Source organism: Bos indicus, chromosome 16, assembly GCF_029378745.1.
Source record: "Bos indicus isolate NIAB-ARS_2022 breed Sahiwal x Tharparkar chromosome 16, NIAB-ARS_B.indTharparkar_mat_pri_1.0, whole genome shotgun sequence".
Lineage (NCBI taxonomy): Eukaryota > Metazoa > Chordata > Mammalia > Artiodactyla > Bovidae > Bos > Bos indicus.
In genome coordinates, this window is record NC_091775.1 from 22,003,442 (window position 1) to 22,020,525 (window position 17,084).

Sequence of the window (17,084 nt, forward strand, 5' to 3'; positions counted from 1 at the left end):
ACTTGGCAAGGAGGAAAGAAGTTTACAATGGTAACAATCCATTAAATCAAAGCTAAGGTCTTTGTGAAGAGAAAATGAATACTGACAATTATTAAGGAGGAAGGATTAAAAAAACAACAGGTTCTCATTACTTCAACAGAGTTGGAGCGTATGACAGAGTCAAACTTAACATATAAATGAAAACAATAGGAAATATTCCACTGACATGAATTAAACAGTCACTGTTAGTTTTACTAGAAGCAATGCTTATATGAGAATCTGCTGCTGCTGCTGCTAAGTCACTTCAGTCGTGTCCAACTCTTCATGACCCCACGGACTGCAGCCCACTAGGCTCCTCCATCCATGGGATTTTCCAAGCAAGAGTACTGGGGTGGGTTGCCATTGCCTTCTCCAATATGAGAATCTAGTTAGTTTAAAAAAATCACAAGGACAAGGTCAGATGATAAGGGGTCTGGTCTTTAAAGAATATTGAGTGATGTTCTTAAAAAAATTCTCATATACTCTCTTTTTACTGTAATTCTTAATTCTAACTGATCAGGAATTCACCCCAAGTGCTTTTTAAATTATGTTTTTTCATCAACAGGAAGAACTCTGTAATCTTAGTTAAAAAAATCATATTAATCTGTTTTAAAATATTTCAATTGAGAGTTCAGGATTAAAATTACAAATGAAATTCTAAATTCTGAATATAAAATATTTCAGTTTTTGTTTAAAAAAATATGAACAAAAAGGTTAAGAATTTAGGTGGCATATTCTTCTAAGGACCTCTGATTTAGTACCTTTTTAACTTTCTTCAAATTAAGTGAATGTATGCAACTATATTGCACATGTGTTAATGAAGCAAATACTTTCTAAAAGCATCCCATCCATACTTATTTTCTTGTTTACAATCAGGTATGCTCTTCTATACATAGTGATATTAGAGTAATAAAAACACTTCAGAAACATTATCTTTCTGCTATTTAGTTGTTCAAGCTACTATAGATTTTTTTTTCCTCTGTGACTGAGTAGTGCTTTCTTGTCTTCCCCCATCAACACAAACACTTATAAAGGACCTTCTTGTACATGCTGCTGCTGCTGCTAAGTCACTTCAGTCGTGTCCGACTCTGTGTGACCCCAGAGACGGCAGCCCACCAGGCTCCCCTGTCCCTGGGATTCTCCAGGCAAGAACACTGGAGTGGGTTGCCATTGCCTTCTCCAATGCATGAAAGTGAAAAGTGAAAGTGAAGTCACTCAGTCGTGTCCGACTCCTAGCGACCCCATGGACTGCAGCCTACCAGGCTCCTCCGTCCATGGGATTTTCCAGGCAAGAGTACTGGAGTGGGGTGCCATTGCCTTCTCCTTATTGTACATACCTTGGGTTAAATTCTTTTTCTGAAACCCTTGAGGCAAAATTATTCAAAATTCATACTTTTTACACTTTTAGAAAGGTTCATTCTAAAATGCCTAACAGATCTGGGATAGCACTTTGTAATCAAATATACTAATATATTTTTCAATTAAATGAAGGAATATCCACATTAAATACAGGTCAGGTTAGGTCTGGCCACAAATTCATTAGTTTTTCACAGCTTTCAGAATTTAGATTTACAGATAAAGGAGTGTGTGAACCTATATGCTTTTCTTTTTGTACAATGGTTTTCCAATCTCTCTGAATTCAGATTTAGCCCCTCTAATCTATTCTACAGATAGCCAGACACATCTCTTCAAAACATAACTGGTTGACTAATATTATAATATCCTGGACAGGATCCCGGAGCAGAAAAAGGGCAGCAAATAAAAACCAAAGAAATTCTAATAAAGTACTGACTTTCGATAATGTGTCAACATTGGCTCATTAGTTCTGACAAATGCATTAATATCAAAGTAAATGGATGATACTAACAACAGGAGAAACTGGGCGTGGGATGTGAGGGAACAGGGTATACAGACTACACTTTCTGTACTATCTTTGCAACCTTTCCATAAATCCAGACCTAGTCTAAAGAAAGTTTATAAAACACACAGGTACATATATGTACGTGTATGTACATGTCTATGTAAAACACAGTATTCTACTAAAATTCTTAAATTACAGCCTCACATTTACTGGATTAAATGTAGATTTCAAGGCTTTTCATGGATAGGCCCCCACCTAAATTCTCTCCATTCCATCTCTGATCCTTATGTTCTTTCTCCAAGCAGTATCCCTGTCTCTTTCTTCTCTGCCTGGAGCTCTTCTTAAACATATAAGAAAATTGGAATTCCCTAAGACCAGCAATTAGTCCTTAACAATCCTTGTCCTGCTTTGAGATGTTTTTCCCTGTGTTCTCAACAACACGCTTTCTTATTTACATCTCATCTAACTGATATTTAGTAGTGCTCGCATCATGTGGCTGTTAGTGTGCTTAACAAATCAGAAAAAGAACCCCTGTAGAAGGCATTTTTCACTTTCAACAGCTGATAGTCATTATGGCTCATTTCCCAAAGCTACCTCTTCCCACTTTTTTTTAGTATGACTTTTATAGCACAGTATTTAGAGAACAGACTTATGAATGCTTATTGATTTAATACATGTACACCAACTCTAAAATCCTGTCCCAGTCTGCTCATTGCCTATATTTTCTCTTCTTGATAACCTGGGCATCATCTGAGAGTTCTCTTTCTCATTTATCTTCCCCAAAGTACAGTCAGCCAACCTTCACTGATTCCAATTCTTAAAACTGCTCCCACGGTTTTATTCCTCTACTATCATCACCATGGTTTTCCCTGGTAGCTCAGATGGTAAAGAATCTGCCCGCAATGTGGGAGACCTGGGTTCGATTCCTGGGTTGGGAAGATCCCATGGAGAAGGGCATGGCAACCCACTCCAGTATTCTTGCCTGGAGAATCCCATGGACAGAGGAGCCTGGTGGGCTAACTCCATGGGTTCGCAGAGTCAGACACGACTGAGTGACTGAGCACATCACCATCAAGGATGGTCTGAAGGTCAGCCAAAACCAAACAAGACACTGTGGCCAAGATTAGGGATCCTGATCAAATGTAAATCTAATTATGCTAAAAATTCCTCACTGATTTTTCATTACTTTTATAACGAAATTCACACTACCAGAGCTCACAGGCCTCCAAAGCACACTTATCGCTGTAGCCTCTGTTCCCACTTCAAATTGCAGTAATAAGGAACTACATATACTTGCTCACATACATTACACTTGCCTCACAGCCCACGCCTCTGGATGAGCTATTCCGTCTACCTAGGATGATCTGCCTTAAATCCTCCAATATCTGAACCAGGCTTCCAATCACCAGTACCTTCTGCTTAGCACGTTTCTTTATCACCATATGCTTGTGTGGCTATCCCAGATTATGAGGCTGGAGAGAATCAGGTTTGTCTTGGGATGAGTGAACACTACACAGTAGTTATTCAAATGTGTGTTAAGTCATTTGTGACCTCAAGGACTGTAGCCTACCAGGTCCTCTGTTTATGAGATTTCCCAGGCAAGAATACTAGAGTAGGTTGCCCATTTCCTTCTCCAGGGGATCTTTCTGACCGAGATCAAACCCAAGTTTCCGGCACTGCAGGCAGATTCTTTACCATCTGAGCCACCAGGGAAGCCCTAAATCACACACAGAGAAAAGCTTTCCATTCTTATCTATAAATCTTCCCACAGAAGGAATATATACCTAATTCTTAAGCGACCATAAGAAACAGTTGTATGAGTAAGTCTAAAATACAAGGAAAAAAAAAAAAAAATTTATTCAGGAGTGAAAACATCCTTTTTTGAAACTCGTAGAGTGATGACTGCTGGGTAGCCTGATTACAACCTAATACTCACTCTTTACAATGAAAAGAAATAAAAGAGTTTCATCTCAGTTCTCGTCCAGGGCATACTGTCAATAAAAGGCAGACATCGATAAAAGGAGGGGCTTCCACAATCAATCTAGAAAGCAGGTAACCTGGGAATAATCCAGAATTGAGGATTTACCTCAAATGCCACACATCCTCTTTCCCAGCAACTGAGCAAGATAATTACTTTCAAGTCAAGCTGGATGGTCCTCAGCCACAATGGTCCGATACTAGCATACAAATAACTCTCATTCCAGTAGAAAATGACAACTTTTTTGGAAGAAATGCAGGTAAGAAAAGTTTTCACAATCTTCCTAAAACATTTTAAGTAATTTTTAGTTTTTTAGAAAAATTACATAAATAGCAAACCACCTTTAATAAAAGGTACATGCTACAAACTTTTAGTAGGTCCTACTCATATCTGTAACCACATTTACAAGAGAGAAAAAAATTACATATAAATATAGAGAGAGAGATCCATAGCTCACACTCCACATGATTAAAATGATGCCAATCTTACCAACTAAAAATCAAATATTCTTTCCAGACCATTTTTAAAGAATATTTTTTCTTGATCATAGTTTTGCATTTGATTTTAAGGATACACTTAAAAGGATGAACAGGGTCACTGTTTTCTCATTCCTATAGGTAACATTAGTTCTGTGTAAAAGAAAAGTGATCACTTACCTTTTGAAGGTGTCAAAACAGTCCTTAACAACTCTTCATTGTGATAGACCTGCTTTCTAGAATGGACTGATTAGACTAATTGCCAGAAGATCGCTCCTTCTCCCATTTGTGTAAAAACAAGGTCAGGAGTTTCTGGACTATATATTGGGTTTTACAGTTCATAAGTGATCAGAATTCCTAGCAATCTACAGACTTCTTAAAATATCTAGTCACACACTGTGAAGTGGTATCAAGGTTTGGTTCTCAGAAATTAGAATACACCAACGGATCATGACACTAAAAAGCACCAACGGCTAAAGCTCTATAATTACACAAAAACATAATTATAAATGCAATGCTAAGAGTTATAAATGCGTTGTTATTCAAAAGCATTCTTTCCCATTGAAAATCCACTTCCTTGTCTCTTTGTAGCTGAAAATTAAGTCATTAGGACACAATCAAAAGACTCTGTATAAATCAAACAAGCAATTTTGCTTTGTGTGAAACATCATAAATTATAAGTAAACAACTGTGGTTAAACAGTAGTATCACTACTGTTATTATAACTTATAATCACTTTCAAATAGCATCAATTAAAATCTAAAACACAATCAACCACAAACACTGGAGACATATTTTTATATTTAGAGAATAGAAAAGTCACCTTTCACTCATGAGTTCATCTGAGACTTTTTGCTCTTCATATTCCATTTTGTCCTTATTGGTCTGGCTTATTTCCTCACTTTCTAAAACTACTCCTTCATCTTGGATTTTTGGTCCCTGTCTAACTATTTTCAATTTCCTTTTTTTGACTTTGTTCTTGGAAAACTCTTGATATTGGTAAGCTCTGTTGTCATTGTCCATGTCCTGATCTCTGCAGCCTTCCAGGGGCTGGGTCATCGTCCGCTTGTTGGGGTTCTCCGGCGGGAGGTCCACAGCCATGCGCTTGACCTTCCGCCTCCTGCGCAGAGTCCTGTTCCCAAGGCTGTCCATGGCAAAATCAGACTCATGCCAGAGGGGTCTTTTCCCTCGAACATTATTATTCAAGTTGGATGACGGCCTGCGCTTTGCCACTAACATTTGGTCGTCAGAGTCACTGTGATCCTTTTTATTATTATTGTGGTTCTCTCTATAATCCTTGCTTGGTTCTTCTAAACTAGAATCAGAGCCTTCACTTAAGCAGTGACCGGTCTCCCATGGGTGATGCACATTATATGACCTCCGTTTTCTCCCCCTCCGCTTCCTGGCCTGGCGTTTCAGAGGGCAAGAGATACTTCGAGAATGGTCTCCTGTTTCAGCAAATCCACCTCGAGCTTGCTCGGAGCTCTCCTCCAAGGCTGAGACAAGATCATGAACCAGTTCTTCCATGGTTCGACTGAAATGCCTACGTTTTTTTTAAGGAGAGAAAAAAAAAATTAAGTAGTCAGAGTTAACCACAATTCACACTAAATCTGACTAGAATTAATAGTTAATACAAAGAAATATTTAAAAGCTACTTAGTTTTTCTATTCAAGAAAATACAGTTCCAAATATTCTGACTCATTTTTAAGCTTTTTCTTGTATAAGTTATTTTATTAAACATAGGAATTACTTCAAGATAGAGTAAGCATAATACCCACAATGAAAGAGCTCAGTAATTTTATATTTTTATTGTCCAATTATGGAAAAGTTATTTCCCCTTAAATCTCCATACTTTAGTCTACAGCTGTCCTTTTCCTAGAGCCAGTTTTTCTAGAGCAGATGTAGGAGTAGAGAGAACTTTCTCGATCCCCTGCTGCCCCACCACACACACATACACACACACACACCAATTTCTAAGGAAACATACAATCCTCTACTCACCACATGCTCTACTCAGGCACTGCCATGATATGCAAGGCAGACAGACAGGCAGGCAGGCAGGTACGTTCAAGATTTGTAATACATGTGAAAAAAAAATTTAACCAAACATAGGACATATATTTGCAGTGAAGTGAAAGTTGCTGAGTCATGTCTGGCATTTTGCGACCCCACGGACTATACAGTCCATGGAATTCTCCAGACTAGAATACTGGAGTGGATAGCTGTTGCTTTCTCCAGGAGATATTCCCAACCCAGGGATTGAACCCAGGTCTCCCGCATTACAGGCAGATTCTTTACCAGCTAAGCTACTAGGGAAGCCCTGGGCTAATCTCACAAGCCAGTGAAGCAGAAACTATGTTCATGTTTAACCTGGAGCCTCACTGGTCTCTTATGGCCCATGATTTGTTTACAATCAATCTGAAGCAGTTGCTTAGGGCTTAAAAAAACAGAGACCAAAACACTGAACTATGTGAGAAAATCATCCACTAGTCAGCAAGGATAAACATCAGTATTCTTTAGGAACCCTTGTAAATTACATCAATTCTTTCCAAACCCAACTCTCAAAGATTCTAAGTATGTTGGTAAGACACAGGACGCAGATATATGATTTTATCTTTGAAACACTAGAGGTAATTCAAATATGCACCTTTCTTATGAAGATCATTCACAATTATTTCTTAAACTGAGTTCTAGAAGCATCTAGGATCAAAATATTCTCCATTACAGAGGTTTATAGACTTTCTGGAGTCCATAGCAGGGGTGGCTTATTTTCCACTTTCCGCTTCGCGGGACAAATATCAACAACCTCAGATATGTAGATGCTAGCACTCTAACGGCAGAAAGTGAAGAGGAACTAAAGAGTCTCTTGATGAAGGTGAAAGAAGAGAGTGAAAAACTTGCCTTAAAACTCAACATTCAAAATACTAAGATCATGGCATCCAGTCCCAGAACTTCATGGTGAATAGAAAGGGAAAAAGTAGTAGCAGTGACAGATTTTATTTTCTTGGGCTCCAAAATCACTGTGTATGGTGACTGCAGCCATGATATTAAAAGATGCTTGCTCCTTGGAAGGAAAGCTATGACAAATCTAGACAGCATATTAAAAAGCAAGAGACATCACCTTGCCAACAAAGGTCTATGTAGTCAAACCTATGTTTTCCCAGTACTCATATATGGATGTGAGAGTTGGACTATAAAGAAAACTGAACACTGAAGAATTGATGCTTTGAATTGTGGTGTTGGAGAAAATTCTTGAGAGTCCTTTGGACAGCAAGGAGATCCAACCAGTCAATCCTAAAGGCAATCAGTCCTGAATATTCATTGGAAGGACTGATGCTGAAGCTGAAGCTCCAATACTTTGGCCACCTGATGTGAAGAACCGACTTGTTAGAAAAGACCCTGATGCTGGGAAAGACTGAAGGCAAAAGGTGAAGAGGGCAGCAAAAGATGAGACAGTTAGATAGCATCACTGACTCAATGGACTTGAATTTGAGCAAACTCTAGAAGACAGTGGACAGGGAAGCCTGGCGTGCTGTAGTTCACGGGGTCGCGAAGAGTTGGAAACGACTTAGCAACTGAACAACAAGAACAGCAAGACACATTTTCATAAAGGACCCAGTAGAAAATATTTTAGCTCTGCAGGCCATTAGGTCTCCATCACAACTACTCAACTTTTTCCATGGTAAGCCCAAAACAATCATCAGGAATACAGAAATGAATGGGTATAGCTGTGTGCTAATAAAATTTTATTTATAAAAACAAGTGATGGCCAGATAGCGTGTTGATCTATGCTCTATACACATAGTCTTCATAGTCCATAATCTCAGGCCCTCACAAGATCCCTTTAACAACTTTCAACTTAGTCTTTTCCTTTTAATAATAACTTGAAAATGAACACACAGGTGATTCAACTGGATTTAACACTTACAATATGAGGTACATATAAGATTTCCAAAACTTGAGTACTTATTATGAGCCAGACCCATTTCTAAGTGTTTCATATGCATTACAGTATGTCTCCTACACATGAACCTTCAAGTTGCAAACTTTCAAAGATGCAAACGTATGTTCACGTGGCTGGCTAATCACATGAGTTAGTTCACATGTCTGGCATACGTTGTCATGTGCATGCATCCTTTACAAGCAGTTGTGCTTTTGTGTACATTACTGTATGGCATTTTATAGTATCTTCGTTTTAAGCACAGGATGTTCAGAAGCAAGTGTAAAAGCAGCGGTGATGTAGCTGGTACTACTGCACTTTTCAAGGCACTGTACTGTAAGATTTTTAAAAGTTTTCTTTATTTTTTGTGTATTATTTGTGTGAAAAGCACTGGAAATCTATTACAGTACAGTACCATACAGCCCATCGGGTTAGTTGGGTACCTAAGCTAAGTCTCTTTGACTTATGAATGCACTCTCAGAAACGAACTTGTTCATATGTAGGCAACTTACTGGACCTCATTTCATTCTCACATAATAACCCTATAAGGTGGGAGATGAAATACTCAGAGACTGAGATTTAAGGCAGCTGGCCCAAAGTGACACATGTAGGAACTGGGAAAAGCAGGATTCAAACTATGACAATCTGGTTCCAGAGCCTGAGTGCTCCCCTAACTACACCCAAGAATACCTCCATAACTCCAGCATACAGTTTGCATTTTTGTTTATGACTGATTTAGTAGCAGGAGATACTATTTATTATAGGGACAGATTTAATATGTATCTATATAAAGCTGATGACTCACAGTTAAGCATTATATTCTCCTGAACACAAAAAGGGGATGACAGACTAAAATTAGCGCATTAGGGTGGGGAGAGTGAGTTGAATTCAAAGAACCAATGATGCCTCAGTAAAATGAATTCTGTGAGCAATTAAGTAACAGGACATTGTCTTCCAGTTAATGTGGGTTTGTATTTTCCGTATCGCTCTCCTTTGACATTCTGAATGAGAAAACAAAAAGTCTATAGAGACACACAGTTTTCAAAAACATGGTGATTCAAATAAATATTTGGCCACCTGATGCAAAGAGCCAACTCATTGGAAAAGACTCTGATGCTGACAAAGATTGAAGGCAAAAGGAAAAGAGGGTGGCAAAGGATGAGATAGTTAGATAGCATCACCGACTCAATGGACATGAATTCGAGCAAACTCCAGGAAGTAGAGGATGACAGGGAAGCCTGGTATGCTGCAGTTCATTGGCTCACAAAGAGTCAGACTTGACTCAGTGACAGAATAACAACAATAACAATAATAATAACAACAATAATTGTGACACATAATTAATTGAACTCTGCAAGGCTGCTGCTGCTGCTGCTATGTCACTTCAGTCATGTCCAACTCTGTGTGACCCCATAGACGGCAGCCCACCAGGCTCCTCTGTCCATGGAATTTTCCAGGCACTAACACTTTTTTCTTTTTTCCTTTAAAAAGGTTCTGTGTAGTACTGGGGTTTCAGAACACTGAACTTGATGAAGAGAAATACGCATCACAGAGAAACGAGTAGTAAGTCAATACAAGGGCTAAAATTCCAACTACACTGATAAGCTAAACGGATCTTTTTTCCAATACCTATACGTTTTTATAACTGCTTTTTTGTTTTCCCTTTACTGCAAAGAGTATTTTGTTCTTTTCCTTTAACATTACTTCTTTGGAAGAAATGTTGTCTGAGGATTATTATCTTTGAAAACAATACTGCATCTTTAAAATAACTCACTGTAAGCCAGTGCAGATGTTTTTCTGGAATTCTCTTGCTTTTTCTATGGTCCAACAGATGCTGGCAATTTGATCTCTGGTTCCTCTGCCTTTTCTAAATCCAGCTTGAACATCTGGCTGGCAAGAGAATTCTAGAAAAACATCTACTTCTTCTTTACTGACTAAGCCAAAGCTCTTGACTGTGTGTGTCACAACAAACTGTGGAAAATTCTTAAAGAGAGGTCCGTTGGCACCACTGACTCAATGAACCTGAGTTTGAGCAAGCTCTGGGAGACGGTGAAAGACAGGGAAGCCTGGTGGGCTGCAGTCCATGGCGTTGCAAAGAGTCAGACACAACTAAGCGACTGAACATCAAACAACAAGCCAGTGTAACATGTAATACAATAAAGATTCTTTGTCTAAAAGAAGACTCAGTATCACCTGATTCTGGAGGAATTTACTTTTTAAAGAAATTGTTTCCTTATCATGGGTGAAAGACTGGTTCTAAATAGTAACATGAAATTAACTCAATGCATGAATATAACCTCCAACTAAAAATGCAGGTTATTTTGGAAGTGACAATTCAGTGCTTTACTTTGGCAGAGAAAATGTAATGGTCCTAACATTAGAAAAAGATTAGCACACGAGACTTAATCCAGTAAAATTTTGATACTATTCAACTAATTTCATTTAAATTAATTCATTAGTACTGCTCTAACATAATTTAACAAAATACTACCAACAGTATTACTAAAAATGAAAGCAAACTTTCTTTAAAGCATTATTAAAATTGTGCCAGTCTTATCTGATCTTATATTTTCTCAGGAGAAACTAAAAAATATCTTAATGAGAAGAATCTAACATATTCCATCATGTGGTTCAAACACCAATCAACTAAAACTACTTTAAAAAGCTTTTCAGGAAAAAAAATAAAAAAGAACAACAACTTATAAATAAATGGAAAAAAACAAATTTAAGTGACATTCAGTGTTCAAATCACCTTTTCCCCTTTAGTTTCAACTCACCAGTCTTGCAAGTCAATCTCAACCAAAATATCTGTAAATGAGCCAGTACTATTACAGTTGGTCAAGCTGCTTCACTCACATCTCTCAGGTAAAACTGGCATCAACAAGCTTCACAGAAATAAAGTCATTATAAGAGACCATCACATCATCAGTAGCTCCTTTATTCCCTTCGCCTTGGCAATTATTAAAGACCACTGCCCTGAAACATGCTATCCTAAATATATTTTCTTAAATAAGTCCTTTCCTAATGGAGGTAAACACTGGAAATATGGAACTTTCCAGCACAAAAATCTGTTTATTAAGCAACCATAGTTTTAAAGGCTGAGTTATAGTAAAATCCAGTGAATCACCACTTAGCTAACTTGAAAGTTTTGTATTCACATTTACAAAACAATTCCTCTTCATTTGGGACCCACTGGAAATGAAATCTTTTGGGCTTAGTTTGCACTGAGTATAATGTCTAAGAGAACGGCTCACTAATCATTTTCTTAAGCTAGTCCAAGTGAACAGAATAAAATTACAGCCCCATTATTTATATAAAGTTGGACTTTATCAGAGGAAATGACTTGATAAGCATTTTGTTTTTTCAGGTCATATTAGATTATGCTGAGCAATCTAAGACATATAATCAATCCAGAATCTGATATGCCCGTTTTACACAAGACTATTTGGCCAAAGGTCAAGTTTGTTTGTTTGTCCACCTCCAGGCAACATTAAATATCCACTAAATGAGTCAGTTGCTGTTGCTGGTTTCCTTTAACACGAAGTTCTAATTAATTCAGAAAAAGGCCTTCCTAAAAAAACATATGTTTTAGAGCAAGGTCCTCGACCTCTGGGCATGGACTGGTACCTCCAGTCAGATCAGTGGCAGTATTAAATTAGAAATAAAGAACATAATAAATGTGATGTGCTTGAATCATTCCAAAACAATCCCCCCTAGGCCTCCCTCCCCAAGTCCATGGAAAAACTGTCCTCTACAAAACCAGTCTTTGGTGCCATGAAGTTTGGGAACCACTGATCTGGAGTGAGGAAAATCAGATAATGTAGAAAACCTTGCAACTCAGTTTAAGGGTTTTTACGAATGTTTTTGGTTCAAGGTAGAAAAGTGAGAAAGCTGCCCTAGTTCTAAATTACCTCTCCTATGCCCTTGAAGAACTGACAAGTTGACAAATGGACAAAGGGCCTCAAAGGGCGTCAATAATGTAGAGGAAAGCATAGCAGGAGTTGAAGACCAAGAAAGCCCAGAAAACAAATGCCCCTCAGTAACCAACAACTATTTTGTCAATGGCTATTACTTTTTTGAAGCTTGTATTAAGCAATAACTACTATTCCCAGAAGAGAAAAATATAGCATGGAAAAAAAACACAAGTGAATGTGTCAGTCGCCCAGTCGTGTGCAACTCTGTGCAACCCCATGGACTGTATCCCGCCAGGCTTCTCTGTCCATTGGATTTTCCAGGCAAGAATACTGGACTGGAGTGGGTAGCCATACCTTTCTCCAGAGGATCTTCCCAACCCAGGGATTGAACTTGCGTCTACGCTTGGCAGATTCTTCACCACTGAGACACCTGGGAAGTCCATATATCAAGGGCTAAATGTTGTAATTGATTTAACAAAATAGGATTCCTAAGAATTATCTAAAGCTTGACTAAGATTTCTGCTGCTTACAGGGATTTACAGATTTTCTTTCTTAAAGGTAATATTATTTGTTAAAATAAGTCTTAATCTCAGTCTAGTAACCTATGAAGAGATAATATCTTCAATTTTCTCTATTTATGTATTTTAGGACAAGAAATTATGAGTAATTCTAACATTAAATGGTAACACTTGGGCTAACTTAGAAATTACTTGACCTATATGTGGTGGTGGTGGTGGTTTAGTTGCTAAGTTGTGTCCGACACTTGCGAACCCATGGTCTGTGGCCCACTAGGCTCCTCTGTCCATGGAATTTTCCATGCAAGAACATTGGAGTGGGTTGCCGTTTCCTTCTCCATGACCTATCTGTATAAAACCATTAATCATAAGTAACCTTTTCTTTCTTTTAAAAGAGTAGCATGGGGTGGCAGGAAACTACCTTATTCTGAAACATGCAAATAATTAATTATAATGTTATATTGACACTGGACAATAAACATAGAATAGAAATCTCTAGAGGGAGAAAAAGGCTGGGAAGAAACTGTAAAGAACATGAGCTTTAACATTCAAAGCAAGAATTTGGAAGCTAAATTATACTACATTCATCAGTTATAGGACCTTGGACAAATTACTTATCTTTTGATTCTATTTCTTCATCATAAAAATGGGTATAATGAGTACATTGTAAGGATTCTTGGAGGATAAGAATGAGTACTTAAGTGTGAGAGCAGTTACTTCATCTTGTAACAACCTCTACACACAAGAGGAAACTGTTACTGAAAAAAATCAAATCACTGTTCTTTTAAGATACAAACTATACTGTGAACACTGAGTATATCATAATAAAAGCTAAGACCGTCAACCTTTCTGAATTCTTGAACCTCTCTGAATGATGGAAAGAGGGAAGATAATAGGCACTTGAAAAAAATCTTGCATGGAATTTCAAGAAATCCATGCACTTCCTTAAAGATTTTTGATTAAAAAAAAAAAAAAAACTCTTAGTAAAAAAAAAAAAAAAAAGTAATGCTGTGTTTGACCTATTCCTATCCTAATAATATACAGATACAAGAAAAGAAAAAAGAAAAGACAGGATATCATCCTTCTAAGTAAAGAGTCACAAGATTTGCCATCAAACAGAAAAACTCATTTCCCATGGTGGGAGCAAAAGTTCTACTGACTTGCTCTCAACTGGAGGCACTGCTGGCAGCTGCTACTTTGTCATTTCTGTCACAGGGGAACCCTCAGAAACCCTGCCTTCCTCCTTACCCCACTGCCAACAAGACAAAAAACCAATCATACATGGAAGGCTTCAGAAAAAAAAAAAAAAAATCGAATTCTATTTTCACACAGTGATTTTCTAACTCAACTTTCCAAACAGTGATTTAATAAGACTGCTCCTTCATTATTTAAATTTGAAGATCATTCTTTTGATTCTTTTTCTTCATTTAATGACCAGGAGTTACTCAAACTTTTTTCCTTACACTGTATTCACTTTCGAGATGTAAACCATTGAATAAAAAACTGCCTAAGTGAAAGAAAGTCAAAGTCTAAAACAAAATAATTTAAAGTCTAAAAAAAAATTCATAATATGTTAATAATATTCATAGCATATAATAAACACATTTATGCAACCTTCTAATATTTAGGAAATGAGTCTCATGCATTGGTTATACATGGTGACTGCTCAATACTTTTGAATATATAACATATTCTGAATTCCTAGAATAGGAATGAGAATGAAGACCACTGAATATTAATTACAAGTACCTAAAATAATGCTTGACAGATAGATGTTTTAAAAAAAAGTCTAAGTAAAGAATCCGCCTGCCTATGCAGGAGACCTGGGTTTGATCCCTGGGTTGGGAAGATCCCCTGGAGGAGGAAATGGCAACCCACTCCAGAATTCTTGCCTAGGAAATCACATGGACAGAGGGGTCTGGCAGGCTACAGTCCATGCGGTTGCAAACTGTCGGACAAGACTGAGCAACTCAACAACAACTAGGTGAACAAATCAATCAAGGACTAAATGAATGAGCAAATAACAAGGAAAAATATGACCTCACTGAAAATTTGGACAATTCAGATTTCAAACTGAAATGGAAAACTGATTCAGACAAACCTAAGAATATGAAACTGACTCTAAAACAAACGGTCAGATTAAAAAAAAGCAGTTATTGAAAAGTAGTTTTCCAGAACTAAAGTTTTCACTATGCAGTTTTCCAGACCTAAAGAAAATAAGAATACCAAATAGGAATGAAATTATAGCAGAAAAGGTCCAGAATCAATATAGTTTATTTGTAATGGCTATTTTTAAAGCAAAGACACATAATGTGAAACAAATAGATACTACAGCTTGATACATCAATAATGATTTGATAGTTCCATTATCAATAATTAACTTTAAAAATCTGTGAGTTCAAACTTTAAAATCTTTCCAAAAAATTCAAAAGTTGACTTTTAAATAAAAATTACTAATAAAGTAAAAAGTAACAGCATGTCAAATTCTAAATGTGATTTATTTACTAAATAAATCAATTTTGAAAAGGCAGGTTAACATTTTAAGTACCGAAACAGATAGACCCTACTTTCTTTTTTTTTTAATTGGAGGATAATTGCTTTACGATATTGTGATTTCGGCTATAAAACAACATGAATCAGCAACAGGTATATGTCCCCTCCCTCCTAAACACTCCCATCTCCCTTTCCATCCCACCCCTCTAGGCTATCACGGAGCACTGGGTTGAGCTCCCTGTGTCACACAGCAACTTCCCCCTAGCTCTCTACTTTATATACGGTAATGTATTTTCCATGCTGTTCTCTCAATTCATCCCACCCTCTCCTTCCCCGCTGTGTCCAGTCTGTTCTCTATGTCTGCATCTCCACTGCTGCCCTGCAAATACATTCATCTACAGTACCATCTTTCTAGATTCCATATGTGTGCATTAATATACAACATCTGTCTTTCTCTTTCTGACTTACTTCACCCTTCAACCCTACTTTCAAAAATGTGTATGAGGTGGCAGGAAGGGGAGAGAGACACTTCCAGCTATAAAGATTTTATAAAAATATGAACTATCAAGACTTACAAGAACAACTTGTACAAAAAACATATTTCCTGACACACACACAATAATCATAGGATTTTTTTAACTGTATAAAGCTTTTCTTCCTTAGGCTTTTAACTTATAAAATATCAGTTCTACTTTTTAACAAAAGATTAAGAGAGAAATCCTCTACACTTACCCACGTGGTGCCTAAAAATTGAAAAACTAACCTAGACACTGGAGAAAAGGTTGAAGTCAAGGTGGGAGTTAACTACATCAGGCCTAGTTAACAAACCTGTGCATATCCTTTCCAGTTTACATATTCCTTGTGATATGGTATCTCACTCAGACGCACAGGCAATATACTAGAATAACTAAGAATTTTTTTTTTTTTAGATATACTGGAAGTGTCCCTTCTCCAGGGGATCGTCCTAACCCAGGGATCAAACCCAGGTCTCCTGCATTGTAGGCGGATTCTTTACCAGCTGAGCCACAAGGGAAGCCCAGATATACTAGAATCATACTGCAAATATGATGCTTGGCTAAGTTATTAATATTTAAACAATATCTGCTCCTGTCTTGCCATCTCTAAAATACAAAGAACAACAGCACCTATTTCAAAAGATTTATTGGGTTGACCAAAAAGTTTGTCCAGGTTTTCCGTAACACTGTAGAAAAATGCCCAAACTTCTTGGCAACCCAATACCTGAGATGACATATATATGCAAAAGCTGGTACCAATTAACTACACCAACTAAGTAGCATCCTGACTGGCACTGAGATGTCGACATTGGGATAAAACACACATGTATAGTACAGTCAATGTCTGATGAATGAATAAAAAAGAAAATTCCATTAAGAAAGTCTGAATAACAAGATAGTTGCACAGATAAACTAGAAAATACAGGATCCAAATTTCTGGAACACTCGTTCTGTCAAATCAGGGATAATTCAAGAATTTTATTCAAAAACACAAATAACATGCTAGGCACTATATTATACTCTGATGCCATAAGAAAGGATGTATTCCATCTCAAGTAAAATAGAGAACTGAAAGAAGTTTCTCTATATTACAAAAAGGATGTATGTGTGTGTGTGTGTGTGTGTGTGTGTGTGTGTATGTATGTTCAGTCATGTTTGACTCTTGGTGACACACCTTGGGACTATAGCCCCCCAGGCTCCTCTATCCATGGAATTTTCCGGGCAAAAGTACTGGAGTGGGTTGCCATTTCCTACTCCAAAGGATCTTCCCTTACAAAGAGGTACCTGACCACGATTTGGATAGAAGGAGGAAGAGGAGTTTAAAAAGTCATATTTTTGCATTATATTGTCATCTATCCTACAAACCAGTATCAC

At 37.4% G+C, this 17,084-nt stretch overlaps 1 protein-coding gene across 8 annotated transcripts in view; it reads right to left on the bottom strand.

The window, feature by feature from the left end:
• The window catches only part of GPATCH2 (G-patch domain containing 2), a 198,848-nt gene that overhangs the window by 179,945 nt on the left and 1,819 nt on the right, over positions 1–17,084 (bottom strand). For all 8 annotated transcript variants that reach the window (XM_070767946.1, XM_070767947.1, XM_070767948.1 and 5 more), the window contains exon 2: positions 5,157–5,876. In XM_070767946.1, the coding sequence (XP_070624047.1) occupies positions 5,157–5,876 (720 nt within the window). The remainder of the gene's footprint in view (positions 1–5,156; positions 5,877–17,084) is intronic.